General features: G+C 55.1%; 2 protein-coding genes across 3 annotated transcripts; both read left to right on the top strand.

Annotated features, from left to right (window-relative positions):
• The first annotated feature begins 2,986 nt into the window (after positions 1–2,986).
• On the top strand, positions 2,987–11,683 carry LSS (lanosterol synthase). Of its 2 annotated transcripts, none has more exons than XM_053982791.1 (22): positions 2,987–3,038; positions 3,201–3,378; positions 3,453–3,591; positions 3,669–3,777; positions 4,180–4,301; positions 4,613–4,709; positions 5,517–5,652; positions 5,856–5,964; positions 6,275–6,393; positions 6,806–6,903; positions 7,012–7,039; positions 7,600–7,656; positions 7,846–7,917; positions 8,616–8,666; positions 8,823–8,972; positions 9,298–9,394; positions 9,578–9,683; positions 9,909–9,974; positions 10,394–10,474; positions 10,763–10,933; positions 11,228–11,306; positions 11,399–11,683. In XM_053982791.1, exons 1-22 carry the CDS (start codon positions 3,022–3,024, stop codon positions 11,588–11,590), a joined length of 2,274 nt encoding a protein of 757 aa, XP_053838766.1. In that variant the 5' UTR covers positions 2,987–3,021; the 3' UTR covers positions 11,591–11,683. The 2 variants fall into 2 exon arrangements, with proteins under 2 accessions (XP_053838766.1, XP_053838765.1); XM_053982790.1 differs by having other exon boundaries at positions 5,514–5,652.
• A 2,150-nt stretch (positions 11,684–13,833) lies between these two features.
• LOC128810164 (maestro heat-like repeat-containing protein family member 6) lies at positions 13,834–19,251 on the top strand. The gene is made up of 16 exons (XM_053982792.1): positions 13,834–13,939; positions 14,020–14,310; positions 14,591–14,655; positions 14,750–14,914; positions 15,094–15,242; positions 15,520–15,667; positions 15,906–16,093; positions 16,183–16,320; positions 16,583–16,697; positions 16,871–17,008; positions 17,265–17,441; positions 17,568–17,723; positions 17,885–17,986; positions 18,399–18,501; positions 18,590–18,646; positions 18,916–19,251. The coding sequence occupies exons 2-16, from the start codon at positions 14,241–14,243 to the stop codon at positions 19,128–19,130; spliced, it is 1,986 nt and encodes a 661-aa protein (XP_053838767.1). The 5' UTR covers positions 13,834–13,939; positions 14,020–14,240; the 3' UTR covers positions 19,131–19,251.
• Positions 19,252–19,679: the final 428 nt, after the last annotated feature.

Below are 19,679 nucleotides of genomic sequence, written 5' to 3'. Positions count from 1 at the left end.
ATTGTTTGTATATGGATTCACACTAGAAAAAAAATACTTTCTTTTTAGAAACTTTGAAAAGTTATCTCTAATCCTTTATTTACTTTTAAATGAGGTCTTGATATAAAACTTGTTCACAAGTCCCCTGCCAGCCCCAGCAGCCACCATGAACTGGCATTAAATGCACTTTGATCTAAACCCTGCTGCTGGACAGACATATTCCCTGGCAGTTTTCCCAAATCTACTGATCTACAACACTGGCCATGTTACTTAAAAAACTTTTTCACATACTGGTGTAAGAAAAACCCCATCTACATTGATAATTTCCTTACATTAGCTCATGAAAGTTTTTGTAACAGGCTTAAACACTGATTTGGGGAAAAATAATTTCCCCAGCATTAAGATTGAATATGTTGACTGTAAATATTTACCTGACCACTGAAATTCTTGCATTTAGGGCATTGCATATTATAACAGTTATCTGTGCTCTGGTGGGACTAGCAGGGACAGCAGGGATGCTTTTAGGTCGTGGTGTTTCTAGTGTGGAGGTAGTTTGTCAGCAATTTTGTACTATTTGATTTTTTCCAAGAGTACTTGCATTCCTGTAAGAGCTGGCTATAAATGGGACTCTGTCAGCAGGAAAGAGACAGCATTTTTCTGTTGATAGCAATTTGATCTGGTAGATCTCTAGCTCAGTCCTCAGCCAAGAAATGCATTAAAGCAAACCTTTTCTAGTTAGAGACAAGGTCCTAGCTCATCTCTGTAAATCATATTCTGATGTCATTCTGGAAAGTGACCTTTCCTTAAAATGGAACAGAAAAAGTAGTGTTTGGCAGATCAAAACTTGACCAGTCTTAAAATTCTCTTTCCTGGTGATTCTTGCTGTCCATTTCACCCCAAATCATTCTGACTTCTATATTTTACAGGCAATGATCTGGAATTATGTCCTGATAGGATGGGAAGGAGCAGCAGGATCAGATGTGAACACCAGAAACCTTGACCCTCTTCTGCCTCTGCTAATGAGCAGCTCCAAGAGATTCCTGATACTTGTCCAGGCTCATATCCTTTGCAAAGGCTGCTCTCCTGGCCTGGATCATCCCTAACCCAGCCTGTCACAGTCCAGGAGGTCTGGGTATGAGTATGGGGCTGTGCTTTCAGTGCTGCCCAAAGAGCTGCTTCTGTTATTCTAAAATTCACATTCTGATCTTTGAACAGGAGGGTGCAACCTTGGGGCTCCTTTCCTCAGGGTCAGAGCTTCCTTGCCAGAGTTTTGGGCTGATTATGTTTAAAGAAGCAAGGGGGTTTTTCAGTGCCCAAAGCTGAGCAAAACACTTCAGCCCTCTGCCTGTCTCCCTCACAATGTGGGCTCCTCATACCAGGAGAAAAGACAGCCTATTTCTTTGTCTCTCGGGTGTGTGTGGCGCCAGGCTCTGCCAGACCATGAGACCAACGCCAGCGGTCATTGAACTGGGACAAAAAAAGTAATGAAAGCAGAGGAATTTGGGTGGGAGGGTGAAGAAGCTGCCTCTGCAGGGCTGCACTCGCAGTGCCAGCACACACAGCAGCTTTGCAGGGAGCAGGTTCCCTGGCACCTACAAACACAGCAGCCAGAGGTGAGCTAGTTCCTGGCTGAATCCAGATGAGCTTCAGACACAGAAAAACATGGATGAAAACAAGGTCTAAGTAACCGGAATTTGGCAATTATTAAAAATTTCTGGTGCAGGTGGGTTGTATAGAGACGGAAAAATAAAACCAAGTTGTTCATCTTCCATCACTCCCCTTAGGCAAATATTACCATAAATTATCTTAAGATTTTGGCATCTACAGACAAGTGGATACTTTCATGAACCTCATTTCAGACAGAGTCATTATGACAATTTTTTTTCTTAAACCAAAAATAAACAGACTATTAAGCCTCAGATACAACACCCATGTCAGTGAACTGCTAGAGTTCCCTCTGTTCATATAAACTGTGCAAGAGAAGCAGCACAGCTCTCCCTACTGCGGACCAGTGGGATGAGACACAAGTCAAAGATATTATCCCCATCCATTCTCCCTCCAAGAGAAGTCCAGCACCATCCAAAAAACATTTTGCTCTTACTGAACACAGCCAGGGTTGAAGTGAGTGACCTAAGCCTAGCTTATGAAATAAATACAAAATTAATTATTTCATTCTCAAATAAAATCACTGTATCTTTTGCAGATAATCCCTGATGTTATACTGGACATGACTGAAGACCTGTTTGCTAGAAGAGGAGTATTTTAAATTAAAATTGAAGTATGCATTATATACTGTAAGTGTTAATGATTATATAAGTATTAATAGACAGGCATTTTTCCATCCTGGGGTGTTGATGGGTGCCACATTTGTGAGTAGCTCTTTTGTCCCTGGGCAGTGCACAGACATGGAGGGGCTTTTCTGCCAGTTTAGCTTGGTCTGGTGCCACTTCTGTGGTAGGAGGCAAGCCAGGTCACTGTGAAAGGCTGAAAGGAATTTTATCACTCCATTTAAATAAGTATATATTCAATGTCCACCCAGCCCTTCCAACAGCATAGCAGCAGCAAGTACAGCATCTCTGGGATTTACAACCCCTGTGTGCCTCCTTTTGGGAAGCCTTCTTGAGCCAAGGGGCTTTGAAGGGCTGAAACCCACTTGCTCACTGGCCTGGTAAAGGCAGTGATGGGTATTGGGAGAGAGATGGGGACATGTCACTGCGTTGTTTTATTATTTCCATTAACGATGGAAACCACACGCCTGGACTTTGGGGGTGCACGGCGGTGGGGACAGTCGCTCTAGGGGCTGGCGCTGTCACCCAAAGGGACAGCTCGGTTGTCGGCGTCTGTGGGAGGGATGGCACTCCTGTGCCAGGGGCAGACGTGCCACGGAGGAGTCGCGCCCCAGCGCCTCGCCGAGCGCTGTCCCACGGCAGATGGGGCGGGCCGGGCACGGCGCGGGGGCGGGCCGGGGGCCGCCATTGGCTGCCGCCCGTGAGGCGATGTGGGACCAGCCGGCGCGGCCCCGGCGGGGGATCGGGAGCGGCCATGGCGGCGGACGCCGTGTGAGTCCCGGCGGTGGGCTGGAGAGCGGGAGCGGCGCTGGCGGGGGGCAGTGGGTGGATCCCGGCGGTGGGGTCGCGGGAGCGCCGGTGGCGGCGAGCGGCGGGGTCCCGGCGGGGCGGAGCGGGGTGGCGGCCGCGGTTCACGGTGCCCGTGTCCGGCAGGGCGGTTCGGCGGCGTGGCGGCCCTTGGCGCTCGGCGGCGGCCACGGAGCTGCCGGACTGGCGGCTGCGCTGCGAGGGTGGGCGGCAGCTCTGGCGCTACCTGGGCGATGGCGAAGGCGATGTCGGGGAGCGGCGAGCGCAGACAGCGCTGGAGCAGCACAGCCTCGGGCTGGACACGGTGCGGGGGGCCCGGGCCGGGGCGGCGGGGCCGTGCCCGGGGCGCTCCGCTGAGGTGCCCCTGTCTCCCCACAGGGTGCGACGCTGCAGACGCTGCCGGCGGCCGGCTCGGCCCGGGAGGCGGCCCGCAACGGGATGCGGTTCTACGCAGCGCTGCAGGCCGAGGATGGGCACTGGGCGGGGGACTACGGCGGGCCGCTGTTCCTGCTGCCAGGTAGGCCTGGGCACCTGCCCAGGGATGAGTGCCTTGGGGTTCGGCTCTCTGCAGTGCCGGCCTGTCTGGTCCTCCAGGTCTCCTCATCACCTGCCACACGGCCAAAATCCAGCTGCCCGAGGGGTTCCGGAAGGAGATGGTACGCTACCTGCGCTCTGTGCAGCTCCCGGACGGAGGCTGGGGCTTGTGAGTACCAAAGATGCTTCTTTGAGTGATAGCAGCTCCAAGGTGCAGGACTTGGAGCTGCTGTCAGGTCTGCCCAGGCTCAGGGAGGGGGGCTCAGCACCTGTGATAGGTGTGGGTGGTTGGACTCGCTTGTGCAGCACTCCATGTACACTGTTTTCACAGAGGTGGCCATAGCATCGAGTCTGGCCACATCTCCTCTGGGGCACTATATCGCAAAGCATCATGTGTGACAGGATAGTGCAGAGCAATGTTTCTTCCTGTATTAGTCAGGTCCCTCTTTTCCAAAGTCATCCCTGGCATCCCACTTCACCCTAGCAAAGACAGCCTTGTGCAATGGCTTGTGTCTGCCTAATGGCAATAGCTGGCTAATGGATGTGGTGTTTCTGTATATGCTCCTGACAGACACGTGGAAGATAAATCAACAGTGTTTGGCACAGCCCTCAACTACGTAGCCTTGAGGATCCTGGGGCTTGGGCCAGATGACCCTGACATTGTGCGGGCCCGCGTCAACCTGCACAGCAAAGGTCAGCCGTGGGGCTGGTGCACTGGTGAGAGAGGTCTGGCCAGACCAGAGGGCTGCAGGAACACTGGGGGCTGCCAGATACTGGAAGAACTGTTGTTCTTACTTGCCTTTCATGGCAACTGCATTTTCAATTAATGATGGGAAGCTGTGTTGCATTTTTGTGCCATTGCCTGCTTGCCTTGTTTTGGGACATGTATTCCAGCCTCAGTAATGTGCTCTCAAACATGGGGAGAAGTGGGCCCTGTAATGGGGAACGAAGTTGGGAGCTGGCATGGTTGTGTTAACGCTGAAAGCTGATACTGTTCTGTGCAGGAGGTGCTGTGGGAATCCCTTCCTGGGGCAAGTTTTGGCTGGCTGTCTTGAACGTTTACAGCTGGGAGGGAATGAACACGCTTCTCCCAGAGATGTGGTATGTGCCCCCCTCACTGTGGAGAGAGGAGCTAGTGTCAGTCCTGCCACCAGCCTCCACCCAGAACTGTCCCAGGCACTGGTGATTGCTGGGATAACTCCAGCTACAGCCAGGAACTGGAGGTACTCAGGCTGCTTGTCAGCTGGGAGCCAGCAGCAGGCCAGCCAGTAGCTGGATAGCACTGAACACTGCATCCAAGGGAGATGTCAGAGCACAGCCCTGTTAGCATTTCCCACAGGATCTCTAATACATTCATGTGCTCCCCGCCTGCCACCAGTATCTTCCAGCAGCCAGAACTGGACTCTAGCAGGAAGGGACGGCCACATGTGAGGCTGCCAGCCCTAAACCCTTGCTTGTACCCTCTCTGAATACTCAGAGGGCTGCTGAGTGTCAGAGAGGGAAAGTGTCTGATACTATCCCTGGAGGAAATCGGGGGCTGCACAGTACCAAGGGCTGCTGGTGCTTTGTCAGCAAATGCCATTAACTGTCGGTCATGAAATGGCATAGTTAATGCCATTAACTATGCTGTTGGAAGGCCTCTGCCTTCAACATCCCATGTGACTGAAATAGTTTCTCTTTCCTCTTTGAGCTTGAGGTCCTCCCTGCCACGTGTCAGCTGGGCCTGGAGTGGTGTCAGGAGGGAGTATCCCTATTGGAGGGGGAATCTGAGCAGGGCCAGGCTGTGTGTATATCCCCTAGTGCAGGGGACAGGCAAAGGCCTGCCCTGCTCTGGGCATTCCACACATCTCTCCAGTGGCCCTTGGCCTTCCTTGTTCCTCACAGCAGCACTTTCTCTGTTGCAAGCAGGCTGCTTCCCACATGGTTTCCAGCCCATCCATCACGGCTCTGGTGTCACTGCCGCCAGGTTTACCTTCCCATGAGCTACTGCTATGCTAAGCGTTTGTCAGCAGAAGAGGACGAGCTCATACGGAGCTTGCGGCAGGTAAGGAAGGAGCTGATCCTGCTGGACAAGGATCCATGGCTCTGTGACCACCTGCTGTGCTGGCCATGCTCTTGTGAGCCAGCCTCTGGCTTGCCCAGTGGCAGCTCTCATAACCCACACGGTGTCTGAGCCAGCTCCCAGCAGCAACTGCTCCAGGTGCTTGCTCCTGGCTGGCCAGGCTGCCCTTTGCTCTCTCGTGTCAGGAGCTGTATGTGCAAGACTACGCCAGCATAGACTGGCCAGCACAGAGGAACAACGTGGCTGCCTGTGACGTGTACACCCCACACAGCTGGCTGCTGGGTGCTGCCTATGGTGAGTGTGGGAGCTGCGAGGGATGCTGAGGCTGCCTTGTACCCTCAGAGCTCTTTAGGGTCTACTACCAGCTACTGGTGTATGTCCTGCAGCTGGGATGGAGACTGGAATTATGGGATTCTCCCTCCCTGAGAGCAACAGGGGCCTTGTGCCCATGTCCTCAGGCCACTCTGGGGCAGAGCTTTGCTCCATCCTGATGCTTGTTGGTTGATGGTTGTTGTGTGAGTTGGGGTGCAGCCTGCCACAACAAGTGAATCTGGCTGCACAGGGTGGGTTTTTTTTCACTGCATGTCCCTTTCTTCTCCTGTAGCCATCATGAACATGTATGAAGCTCACCACAGCACTCACCTGCGGCAGCGAGCCATCACAGAGCTGTATGACCACATCAAGGCTGATGACAGATTCACCAAGTGCATCAGCATCGGGCCGGTAGGACACTTGCTGTTAATCCTTTAGTATCTTATCCTTTGTTCTTCAAGGACCAGCTTGTGCAAGTGTGGCATATAATAATCACCAGATCTTGCTCAACTCCTGCTCCTGATGCTCAACAGCTTAAGGCTAAGAGGGCACAGGAGATGCAGAGGGCATGGGGACAGCTGTGGCCCTGGTGAGGAGTATCTCCCCTTGAGGTCCAGGGAGATGATATCAGAGGAAGCTCTGGAGAGTAATCTCATGGCACCTGCCCTGCTAACTCAGCTATGCTGGGTGATGTCACAGGTGGAGCCATTGGGATCAAGACCGAGATAACTTCTGGATGGCTTTGTGTTGAGTAGGGGGGGATGTATGTTTCTGGGGCTGAAAGAAGCTCTCTCCAGAGCAGTGACAATACTCCTCTGGGCAGATCTCCAAGACAATCAACATGCTGGTTCGCTGGTTCGTGGAAGGGAAGGACTCCCCAGCTTTTCAGGAGCATGTTTCCAGGATCCCTGACTATCTTTGGTAAGGGCTGAGTGTGTCCCATCTGGCACAGCACACCATGACTCCTGACTTGCCTCCTGGTGCTCCCACTCTGCTTTTGCTGCAGCACTGTGCTCTCTTCTCCCACAGGCTGGGCCTCGATGGCATGAAGATGCAGGTGAAGTGCTGTAGGAGTTCAGCTGTGAATGAAGGGACCCTGGTGTGCTGGGGCAACCTGTGGAGTAATGGGATAGTGTGTTAATCCTAGGCCTGAGCTCCTGGCATCTCACCTCTGATGCAGCCTTCTCACTGCCACTTCCCCCAGCTGTGCCAGGAGGGAGTACTGTCTGTCCTGCTAGTTTGCCTCCCTGTGACTGGGAGCTGAGAGGCCTCCATTCCCTCCATCCTCATGAGTCCTGGGAGAAAGCCAGGCCCCTGATCCTGAATGTGGGCTTCTCTAAGAGCCATTATGTCCTGCTGTTCCTTAATGCTAGCTACCTCTCCTGCCTTGGCTGTGCACAGAGCAGACTGAAGCAGCTGTCTTATTTTGTGTTCCCTTGCTGTCCCTTGACTTGCTGCATCTGTCCTCTCTGTGCCAGCATGTCAGCTTTGATGCAGCATGACATAGGAAGGAGCTGTTGGGGGTAATGTGGGAGGGACATGCTGTCTCATAGTCCCCAGAGCTGGGCCAGGCTGCTGCTAGCACCTGCCTCTCACTATCCGTTTTCTCTCTTCCAGGGCACAAATGGATCCCAGCTCTGGGATACTGCTTTTGCCATCCAAGCCTTCCTGGAGGTAATGCACCCTTCGGTGTTACACGCTGCCTTGGGAAAATGGTCTCTTCTCATGAGTCCCCAAGTACCAGAGCTTCTGCTGTGCACCCCCTTGGAGCTCTGTTCTGGCCTGGAATGGTGTAACTGAGCTGGGAAAACATGTCTGGCTACAGCCCCTTGCTGACTGCTCACTGTGCATCTCTGTTTCTAGGCAGAAGCCCATGAGATGCCTGAATTCACCTCCTGCCTCCAGAATGCCCATGGGTTCCTCCACTTCTCCCAGGTGAGCAGAGCTGGTCAGTGGTGTCTCACACACTGCATGTGCAGGCTTGGCTGTTGCTCAGAACCCTGTTGGATGCATGTGTTGCCTTCTGAAGAGAGCTTCTGAAGGGCTGACTAGCAAAGTTCCAGACCCAGCCTCCTGTTTTCTACTCCCTGTTTTCAGGGAACCATCTTTGAAGCTTGGAGAGGACCTTAGCAAGGCCCAGGGATGCTTGGGTTGTCTGCCTGAGCTTAGAGAGGCTGGGAAACTGAAAGCTTAGGCTTATTTGCCCTTCATCTTGTCTGGTGCCGACACATTTGAGGCACCCTTCTGGGAAACCCAGGATCATTGGATAGTGACTGTTTGAGCTCAGCTTCTGCTGGCCAGGCCAGCAGTGGCTCAAGGTGTGAGGGTCATTGTCACCAGCAGCTTGATGCAGTCACAGGTCTTGTTTGTGGTGCTGCCAACAGGAGCATTGAAAACAGATGGCTCCCTGGCAGGCAAGCTCCCAAAGGGGGCTTTAGCAACACTTGCTGAAATCAGGCCAAAAGGTGATTTCTCCCTGCTCCAGAGCTCACCTCTTTCCTGTCTACTTCCCTCAGTGGTGGAAGGCAGGTACTGTCCACTTCCACATGGTTCTGCACCTGCAATGGTTTCAGCCCATGGTCCTGCAGCCAGGCACCTCCAGGCTGCCCTCACTTGTTCCTTGTCTCCTGCAGATCCCAGAGAACCCACCTGACTACCAGAAATACTATCGCCATATGAACAAGGTACGATGGCTGGCACTGGTCTCTCAAGGACACATGACTGGGGCAGGGATTTGGGCAGAAGGAATAGGAATCAGGGGCAGCACCTGCTCTCTTCCAAGAATAGAGTGGATGAGGGAAAGTGATCCTGCTCCCTAAGCCCACCTGATCCTTTTCCAGGGTGGCTTCCCCTTCAGCACGCGGGACTGTGGCTGGATCGTGGCAGATTGCACAGCAGAGGGGCTGAAGGCAGTTATGCTGCTGCAGGAGAAGTGTCCCTTCATAGCCAAGCTTGTGCCTGCTGAGCGCCTCTTTGATGCTGTAAATGTGGTAAGAGCTGCAAAAATTAGGCCAAGGGACATGCAGGACTGCAAGAGAAGCCAAGGCCCAAGGAAGTGCTAGATCTGGTGTTAGATCTGAGCTAGTATGAGGCCTGGTGTGGTAACACGCTGTTGTGATTCAGAGCTGCCAATGTGACCTAATGTTGTGTGATGGCCCAGATTGGGCTTGCTTTGTCACAGTGGTTTGGGACTTGGGTTTTCTGCCAGCCCCATAGACCTGTAGGTCTGACTTCATCCTCACAGCTGGCTTGGGGCCAGACTGCACTAGTACTGCCATGAGGTTGTCCCACCCCCCTCTCTGCTTGTCTGGGCAGTTGCTGAGTATGAGGAACCCGGATGGAGGCTTTGCCACTTATGAAACCAAGCGAGGAGGCCACTTACTGGAGCTGCTGAACCCCTCGGAGGTGTTTGGTAAGGGAGCTGTGGGGCTTGGTTGTCCTGCCCACTGTAAAGGGGCAAAGTGGCTCACCATGCCCAGCGGGTGCCTGACAGGGGATCAGTGTGCCCTGGGTCTGAGGGACAGGCTGGCAGCGGCTGGCCTGGAGGCTTGCCCACACAGGGGCTGTGGCACTGATACCCATTGCCTGCTGGCAGGTGACATCATGATTGACTACACATACGTGGAATGCACATCAGCTGTCATGCAGGCACTGAAACACTTCCAGAGCCAGTTCCCTGAGCACCGAGCCCTGGAGATCAGGTGAGGCCCTGAGATAAGAGCTGGGCAGGGCAGAAGAGAGGCTCACTGTCCCAAGCTGCCTGCCATGGCCTCCTGAACAATGTAGCTGCCTGTCTGCATGCTCTTGTCTCTTGTGCCCTCCAATAATGGGACCCATCAAAGCCTCAGAGGGGCTGATGGAGCCCCCAGTGAAGCAAACACTGACTTTGAGCTGCTTCTGAAGTGGATAACTTCTTTCCTGTCCAGGGAGACTCTGCAGAAGGGCCTGGATTTTTGTCGCAAGAAGCAGCGAGCGGATGGGTCCTGGGAAGGGTAAGTGGTGTTCCCAGTACCCCATTTTCTTCTAGCTGCCCCTGTGTGCGAGGGGTCCTCATGGCAAGCATTCTTGGCTTGGCAAGATCTGTGGGAGGGAAAGTAGGGGCTGATCCTCCTCTAGATGTTGTGTTTTGCTCTCAGTTACTCTCCCTTCAGACCAGGTAGAACAGGTACCTTGTGCATTGCACAAGACCCAGAGAAGTTTGGGGTGGCTTCAGCTCCTGTGGTCCCAGTTCTGCTGACACTTGAGTTAGCTGAGAGCAGGTGCTGGTGGGACTGGGCATGGTTGGGCCACAGGGGAAGGCAGGCTGCAGCTCTGTGCCTGGCTCTGCTCTTCTGTGAACACAGCTGTGTTGCAGCCTGCCTCTCCCTGGGGCCTTGCACCTCTGACAGTGCTGCTCTCCCCTTCCTCCTAGGAGCTGGGGGGTTTGTTTCACCTATGGCACCTGGTTTGGTCTGGAGGCGTTTGCCAGCATGCAGCACACATACCACGACGGGTGAGAAGGGGATGTCTGGGTGCTCTGCCCCTACCTACTTCCTGGGCCAGGGTTGGACTCTGTGGTGGGGCTGGATGGATCCCTGGCTGTGCATGGACTCTCCTGCCTCAGGGACTGCTCCTCCCAAATCCTGTGCCTGCAGTATGGCCAGGGCACTTGCTACCTCACCCTCAAACTCTCAGGGCAGTCCCAGCCATGGGCACTGCTTCTCTTTGCAGCTGAGAACCATGGGCATCCAAACACACTCTGTCCCCAGTCCTGTCTTGATTCTGGCCCTCATCCCTGCAGGACTGCCTGCCAAGAGGTGGCCCAGGCTTGCCAGTTCCTCATCTCCAAGCAGATGGCAGATGGCGGATGGGGAGAGGATTTCGAGTCCTGCGAGCAGCGCACATACGTGCAGAGTGCTGAGTCACAGATCCACAACACCTGTTGGGCTCTGCTGGGGCTCATGGCTGTCAGGTAACAGTAGCCCCAGTGCTCAGGGAAAAAGAGATCGAGCTGAGTTGGGTGGCCTTGGGCCTGGCTGGTGTGACCCAAAGCTTTTGATCATGACTGCAGGCCTCCACCCTGGGAAAATGGTGCCATATTCATAATATCTAGTGTCTCGGGGTTGTGGGAAGCCCTTCCCAAAGCATTCAGCATGCCTGGGGCAAGCTCGAGGCAGCCTGGAGGTGGTTGAGCTCCCCAGACACGTGGATGACGGTTTGCAGATGGTTTGGATAAAGATGCTTACATTTCCCTTGTGCTTTGAAGGTACCCTGACATCAGTGTGCTGGAAAGGGGCATTAAAGTGTTGATGGATAAGCAGCTGCCCAATGGGGACTGGCCTCAGGTACATCTTTAGTCTTTCCAAGATATTCCTGAACATGCATGCAGTGACAGTTCCTGTCACTCATACCATTCTACTCTCTGCTTGTCTCCCAGGAGAACATTGCTGGGGTGTTCAACAAGTCATGTGCCATCAGTTACACCGCGTACCGCAACATCTTCCCCATCTGGACACTGGGGCGGTTCTGCCGGCTGCATCCCACCAGCCCTCTGGCTGGACAGCTGCCAGCCAGAGCCAGACCCTCGGCTGGGGCAGGGCAGGAGGAGCAGGGAGCCCTGTCTGCTTGAACCTGGGACGCTGGGGATGCCATGGCCCTGGACTTATCTTGGATCCTGGTGTCTGAGTGGGGCCGTGGTGGTGTGTGCTGCATGGGATATCTCCATGCTGACCTTAGCATGTGGACTGCTGCCTCTGCCAGGGAAGGGTGTTGTGCTGCTGCTGCAGAGCCTCTGCTTGCTGTTGAACTTCTAAACATTCCCTTTCTAAGGTTTTTTCCAGGTATATTCTCCATCCCCAGATGGGGAGTGAAGTGCCTTTTCAGACCATTTTGAAGATCAGATGAAGCTGCCGAGCTGTGTTGTATTCCACATTTGGACAGACTCCCATCCTGGGTTGCAAGGTTGAGAGTCACAGGCTGTGTGTCTACACCAAGAGTGTGGGATTTGGGGTCTCCTCTGTGTGCACCATTGAGGGTTGGGGGACACTGCACAAGCCTTGCTGAGTTGACCTCTGTACTGTGGGTGCCAGTGATGGCCTTTGAGTTACTCGCTGTACTTTGGAGCCTGTGCTGGGAGGGGAAGGACACCTCTCCTCCCCCACATGTGTGAGAAAAGGAGTGCTTTGCTTAATTTTCTTATTGTTCTGTCCCCCAGCTGGTGGCACCTAGCTTCCGCAGGTGAAGTCACCACCAGCCCTTGGAAAAGGGGCAGCTGAAGCAGAAAGCTGTAGGTGGTTGGCATCATGGCACAGCCTGAGCCCCAGGGCTCCAGCCTTCCCCCAGCTCAGACCATGGTGCTGTGGGGCATTCACAGGTCATTGTCAGAGCTGGAAGTCAGATGGGATAATAAATTGCTAAGGGTGATGCAAGAGGAACTTCACTGTGTTCTCCTTTCTGTCTGCTAGTGTGTGTCCCAGGCAGAGGGGAGCTGGCACAGCAGCCTTATGTCACGTGGCTTGGGTTGCCTGTCCCCAGACATGAGCACCATATCCTCCAAACCATGCTGGGAGCCTCTGCCTCCTCTAATGCATTTAGCTACGGAAAAATGTTATCAAAGAAGCAGCTCACTAAAGGGGAATGATTGCTTCACTCATCCTGCTGCTTACACTCATGCAGATAAGCAAGACAGAAAAACTTAATTATTTAAGAAGATTCACCTCAGGCTGTCTCAGCTCAGCCCTGTTTGCCTTTTCCAAATTATGAACATCTTTACACCTGTCTGTGATATTGCTCTGCATTTAAATTTCTTCTTGCTGAAACTGAATTATTCAAGTGTCATGCGGCGATGTGTCTTGAGAGGACATGGCTGTGTGGATTTCACCTATTATTAAATCTGCTCCAAGCTGCAATTTTGGATTGAGCACATGCAGAAGAGATCAAGTAGATACAGGATATATTCAGTACAATTCTTATTTGAGAGAAACTGTTTCTTCCAGGAGTCCTCTGACACTCTTCCCAGGATCTTCTAGAGTGTTTTGATCTCTGATTTCAGAGATCCCAGGCATCAGTCCTAGACTACTCCCACGATGTTACGTGAGGTGATTTTTCTCCTTTAGAAAACTCTCAGCTCTGGAACCTATTCCAGAGCACAGAGCCTGGCTCGGACAGGAGGTGCTGGAGCCATCAGTGCTGTGTGATGGGCTCCCCAGGGAAGGATGGGGGGATCCTAGGCCATGGCTTTGTGCCAGTATCTCCACGAGGAGGTCGGCAAGGTGAACACAGAGCAATCCAGCATAGGACAGGACCTAAGCATGGTGCAGCAGGCACTTGGCCAGCTGAGCTACCACCTGTTCCCCTGGAAGGAAGTTGAATGCCCACTGCCTCCTCAGGGACTCTGCCACACCTGTTGATTTAAGTGCTCTGCAGGCCCCAGGGGTGAGAGGAGCATCCATGCCCTGGACAATAGGTCCCGTGTCTGTGTCACACCCCGGGTGTATGACGGCCACCAGACACCAGGACATCTCCCAAGGAGGCCATGGAAGGCCCTGGTGCCCTTCCTGCTTCAGCTCCGTTGGCAGCTGTGGGGGCTCATTCTGCTGCCCTGAGCAGACAGAGCAGAGGAGCAGCTGCTTGTTGTTTGGGCCGTTCCTGAAGTTCCTGTTGGGTTGTGTCTTCAGCACTTGGGGGAAGGTCTTCCTTGCAAGCTGGGGCAGTTTGGGTGGGCTGGGGGTGTCCCCAGGACACGTGGAGGTGTGTCCTAGGGCTCTTTGTGACACAGTGCACCATGGTCACTGTGGGAGGGAAAGGGACAAAGTGCACAAGGGTGACCCTTTGTGACACGTCGTGACATGGGTGCTGGCGGTGACACGGCAACGCCACAGTGCTCGGTGCACACAACGGGAGAGGACGGAACGCAGCAGTGCTGTGAGGAGCCCCCACACAGCCAGCTCGTTCCTTGCTGACCCCGAGCTTTTCCAAGGTGTTTTCTGTGCAGGTGACCTTAAGGCCAGACTGTGGGTCTTGGTGATCCATAGCATTTCCAATGTTTCTCTTTTGCAGATGCTTTCAAGGGCAGTCTGTAGGACTTGATGACCCAGAGCCTTTAGAAAATGTCTTCTCTCACTGTGGCAGGAGGCCTTCAGGACAGAATGCAGGACTTACTGTTCTGTAGCCTTCCCAAGCCTCCTCTATTGTAGGTCCCTTCAAGGCTGCAGCACTTGCTGACCTGCAGCTTTTCTGAGGTGTCTCTCCTGCAACCAGCCATAAATCCAGACACTGACATGGCAGAGAGACCTTCCAGCCTACCCAAGAATGTGGAAAAATGCCCTAGTGGTGCCCCACCACAGCAAGGTAATTACTTGCTACAGTTCCAGCTGCTGTAGAAGGCTGAGTGAAAGACCCGGGCCACAGGCCTGGTGCCTGCAGCCCGCTTCGTCCCGTCCCATCCCATCCTGTCCCATTCCTTCCCTGTGGACATGCCCATGGATAGGACAGAAGAGGGGCTGGTGCTGGACTCCCTGGTAGCCTGGGGCATCCTGGGGCTGTCCCTGCCTGGGGACCGCAGGGCTGGGCTGTGTTCTCTGGCCTCTCCTGCAGCTCTTCAGCTCTGGCATTCCTTGCTCTTTGCCAGATGCAGGGAGGGACCGGACACAAGGGCCAGACTCTGCCCGTAGCTGCTGGCACTCTGTGGGCCAGGTACTGAGAGCCATCCCCACCTTGTTAGCTGAGCATCAGCATTGGAGCACTCAGTGGATCCTCCCTCTCTTCCCTATTGTTCCTTCTTTTGCAGATGTTTAGGAACCTCACAGGCACTTGGTGTCAAGAGATGATCAGCATGTTTACCCTTGGTAAACATGCAGAGCCAGCAGAGCCTGGCGCCACAGCCACTCAGAGCATAGCTTCTGCTCCCAGCCTGGATCTTTTTGGGGAGAGAGTTGTCTCCAGTCCAAGTCAAGTAAGCAGCCTGTGGCTAGGGCTGGGTGTCCCCAGCAATAGTGTGGTGCCTTCAAGCCAGTTCCACTGGGTCTCCTCAGCCTTTGAGGCCCAGCCCAATGCGGTGGGAAGTACTTCTCAGGGAAAGCTGGGGAAGTTGCTGCTGTGGCAGCTCTTCAAGTCTCCCCATGCCTTCTGCAGGTGCCAGGCTTTGTTAGGAACATGCACCAGAGGCTTGCGTCCAATGGGCCTCCAGACGACTGGCTGTTCATGGACATCCTGAGGCTGACTGAGGCACACCCCACTGATGTTGCAGTGACCCTCCTGCGCTGTGCCCCATCATGTGACAGGTACAGGGCCCACCTGCCTTGAGGGCTCAGGTCTAACCAGTCTGTAGGGCCCATCACCCTGTACAGCCAGTCCAATGGGGTCTGCTAGACAGGCAGAGAGTTCCAGAAGCCACTGGACACTCCATTTCCCAGCCCTGGCTTGTCAGCCCATAAGCCTCCTGACATGCTCCCTCCCTACCCCTCAGGGCATTGTGGCTCTGTCCTCTGGGCCCTTGTGGCTGCCCAGGCCACAGTGCTCTGGCTGAGACCCCCCTGACACCCAGCTCTGGTCCTGCAGAGGTGCTGCAATCATGTGGAAGACCATAGCCTCATCAGGAATAACACTGGAAAAGGTGCTGCCAAAACTGCTCTGTGTGATGGAGGGCTGGCCACTGCAAAAAATGTACACCTCTGATGGAGACAATAAGGATGTATTTGCCCTGGCTGTGAGTTTCTGTAACTGGCCATTGCTTGCACACAGGTTGCTTCTCCAGTGCCTCTCCATCCTCTCCCCCACTGCAACGCATCTCCCTGCCTCAGGCACTGGGCTGGCACCTGGCTTAGGGGCAGGTTCAGGGGCACGAGCCAGATGCTGCCCCTGTGTCTCCTCTGGCCTCTCCCTCGTATGCTCAGGCCTTGCCACTCAGCACTGAGTGCTGTCTCTAGATGGTTTATCCTTTGCAGGCAACCAGGGTGGTTTGGGAGATTCTCCGCCTGCCCTGGTGCCCAGAGCCATTTGTGGAATATTCCCCCCATCTCTTTGTGGCTCTGCTCTTCCAAGTTTTCATCAGTACAGAGCAGCAATCAGAGGACATAAATACTTTCTGGAAGAGATGTCAGGAGGAAAATAGCCTTCCCACCAATATCAATAGGTGCTCCATCCCAGTCCTCCTGTCACTCCCACGTCCCCAGGGCTGAAGCCTGGGCTCCCAGCATGACCTGGGCTTTACTCTGCATACAGATTTGCAGTGAACACTGTGAAGGCACTGTTGCACCATCTGCGTTTTCTGGATTTACTGATGGTAATGGAACGCAAGTGTGCCTGGGACACCCTGCTCTGTGCCGACAGCCACCACTATGCAGTGGGTCTGCTGGCCAGGTGAGACCTCATTCTCCCCACCGCCCCTCTCCTTTGTGCCCGGAACACCCCACCCGGTCCCCGTGGTCATGGGCAGCAGGGCCTTGTCACCAAGGGAGGGATCAGGAGACTGGAAAAGGCTGGGAGAGGAGGGTGCCCCGGAACAGCCGCCTCCCAAAGCGCCCACGGGGTGCTCGGGAGAAGAACAGACCTCTGTCAGTCAGCCCTGGGAGAGGTTTGGCCGCCCAGCTCAGGAGCAGTGGTGCCTTTTTCTCCCCACCAGGGAGATGCGCCGTGTCACCCTACCCTTCTGTTCCTCCATTGCACTCCGCCTGCTCAGGTGGCTCAGCAGGGAGGAGCCACGCTGGGATCTTGCTGCCCTGGCGTTCCTCGTGGAGGTGAGCCCGATGGCCAGCGCTGCCTCGCCCAGCTGCCTGCCAGCCCTCTGCCCTCTCCTAGCCCCAGCTGCCTGGGACGGTGCCCGCGCCCTGTGCTGCTGCCTTGGCTCAGCCCTGCGTGCTTCTCAGCTCCTGCCAGCTGGGCACTCCCATCACTGCTCTGTGCCTTTCAGGTCCTCGACTGCCTGGACTTGAGTGAATGGGGTATCAGCATCCTGGAGATCATGACAAGGCACCTGCAGAGCAAGTCTGTGGAGAGGTGTCACCTGGCACTCAGAGGCCTCGTGGTGCTCAGCAAGGACCCCTCGATGGTGAGAAGGAGGCAGCAGCTGAAGCTGTGCTGGCAGCGTGGGGCTGGGGAAAGCAGCCCCGCCTTGGGCTTGGCTGGGCTTTGGGAGCTGTGGCAGCTGCTCCCAGCTCTCCGGGGTCGCTGTTCAGCTGCCTGAGTGCTTTAGGACAGGCTTTGGCCTCTGGGCTCCATGGCAGGCAGGTGGGGTTGCACCCCTGGAACCATGTCGGCGGTGCAGCTTTCCATGGATTCACAGCACAACCTTGTGTTCCACACAGGCCAAAAAAATGTGCGGCCTGTCTGAATGCCTTTTGGAGCTACTGAGGAGTGAAGACATAGAGGTGGTCAAGATGAGTCTCTCTGTGTTCACAAATCTACTCCTGAACAAAGATATCCTAACATCCAGCTCCACAGCCCCAAAATTGGCTGAGGCGCTCCGGCCCCTCTTTGACAATGTAAGGTTCTGTGCCCCCAGCCACGGGCACTGGGTGCTGCCCAGAAGTGTGGTGCCCTGTGGATTTTTGGGCCTGTGCACCGGGGGGCCAGGAGAATCCAGTGCTGAGTTTTTTCCTTTCCAACAGGACAACAGCCTTGTGCAGCGGCTCTCCATTGGCCTCTACCAAGATGTGATGGAATCAGTGGTGGAAAAGGGAAAAAAGCCCCTGAAGATGCTTGTGAGCCAGAGCCTGCTCCCTCTTTTCTTCCACTGCCATGATGAGAACCGGCGTGTGGCACAGGTGAGGGCTCCTGGGCGCTGCTGTCCCCATGGGAGGGGGCTCAGCTGTCTCCCCACACCCTGGCTCCTCATGGCCTCCAGCCTCCTCCCGGCCTTGGCACAGGGGCGCGGGCCCTGTGCCCCGGGCTGCCGTGCCATCTCTGGCTCTCTGCTGCTCTGCAGGCCTCTCGGGAAACGCTGCTTTCTGCAGTCAAGTTCCTGAAGAGAAGGGATCTCATGCGGCTGCTGAAGACGGATGACCCATGGAGCTTTGCCGAGCATGTGGTAAGGACAGCCTGAAGCCCCAGCCCCAGCCCCAGCCCCAGCCTGGAGAAGCCGCCTGCCCTCGGTGCCCAGTCTGTGGGGCTGGCAGCTGTGGCCCCTGCCCAGTGCTGCCCGCAGGGGCACCGGCCTGCGCCCCACCCGCCGCTCCCTTCCCTGGGCCGCGCGGGCTCGGCTCCAGGCTCCTCTGGCCCCGAGCCCGGTGCTGACGGAGCCCCGACCCAGCCGGGCTGTGCCGCGGGGCGGCACCGCGGCTCGCCGGGCCCTCCGCCCCGTCCAGAGCCCGGCTCCTGCGGCTGCTGGCCGGGCCTCAGGGCTGTGTGGGCAGGGGGAGCAGTGCCGGGCGTAGGGAGCGGCCGGCCGAGGGCCAGGGCCCACACCAACCCTTCCCTCCGTGCCCTGCCCCTCTCTGCAGCTGGCAGAGGACAGGAGCCGAGCGGCCGAGCACCTGCGCCTGGCGCTGCCCTACCTGCAGAGCCCGCAGGAGCCCCTGCGAGAGGCGGCCGTCAGGTCTATTGGTGAGTTACAAATCCGGGGTCTCGGTCCCTCCCTTCCCCATTGCTGCAGCATCCAGGCCAGGGGCCATGACGGGCTCTGTGTTCCCAGGGATCGCCGGGGTGCTCATGAGGGGGCAGCCAGAAGAGCTGCAGCTCATCTGTGAGGGTGAGTGAGACCAGCGAGGTGTCATTAGGAGCTGGCAGGGGAAGCTGCAATCCCTGCCTCAACTGCAGATGGCTCTGCTCCTTCTACGGATGAGGGGCAGCATGGGGAGAGCACAGAGCCACTTCAGAGGTCTGTGGGAGATTTGTGGCCAGCACCTTCCAGCTGATCCTTGTTGTGTCCTGCTTCCTCCAGGCCATGGCAAGAGCTGGGTGGAATGGTCCTTTCAGGGGGTTTCCTCACTCTGACCGTGGGTCTGCCCTTTATTTCAGCCCTTCAAGCCCTTAGCATAGATGACAGCCCCTCCAACACAAACCTGATAGTTCAAGTCATGTTAAATGAAAGAGCTGCATTACTAAGTTCATCTTCTGAAGAGAGACAACCAGGACAGCAGCAGATTCCATACAAGAGGAGACAGCCTGGAGATCAGAGGACAGCAGCTGGAGTTCCAGGCACTGGAACTGCTGGAGCTGCTGGGAACACCTGAGCTTGCCTTCCCTCTTTACTGGTCCCTTCCTGCAGCCCTCAGACCCTGCTTGTTCCCTTCCCCTTCTCCCGAGCTCATCCCTCTGCTTTGATTGCCATTAATAAACATTTCAACTTCTTCACCTCATTTGTATCTTTGTGGAGCTGAAGTGGAGCAAAGCCTGAGCCCTGGAGCACACAGGCTGGGGCTTTTCTGCCATTCTTTTCTGTGCTGCATTTTGTGCACAAGGCAGGTCATGCTGGAAAGGTCCCTGCCCTGAAGGTCTGGTTTCACAACAGTGTGGACCTAAGGGTCTTGCTGAGCACACTGAAGGTCAGCAGTAGGACAAAGACCCTGGATTTTAGAAGAGCCAGCTTCAGTATTTTTTGAATCCAGCTTTGAAGGATTCCATGGCAAGCATGCACTGAGAGCAAAGGAGCTTGGAATACTGGAAGTTACTCAAGAAAGCACAAGAGCGGTCCTTCCCTACGAAGGGAGAGGAAGAGGGCAGAGCCAGAGACCTCTCTGATTTACAGTGAGCTTTGGGTGTACTAAAAATGAAGCAAATGA

Source organism: Vidua macroura, chromosome 7, assembly GCF_024509145.1.
Source record: "Vidua macroura isolate BioBank_ID:100142 chromosome 7, ASM2450914v1, whole genome shotgun sequence".
NCBI lineage: Eukaryota > Metazoa > Chordata > Aves > Passeriformes > Viduidae > Vidua > Vidua macroura.
This window is presented reverse-complemented; position numbering and strand designations above follow the sequence as displayed.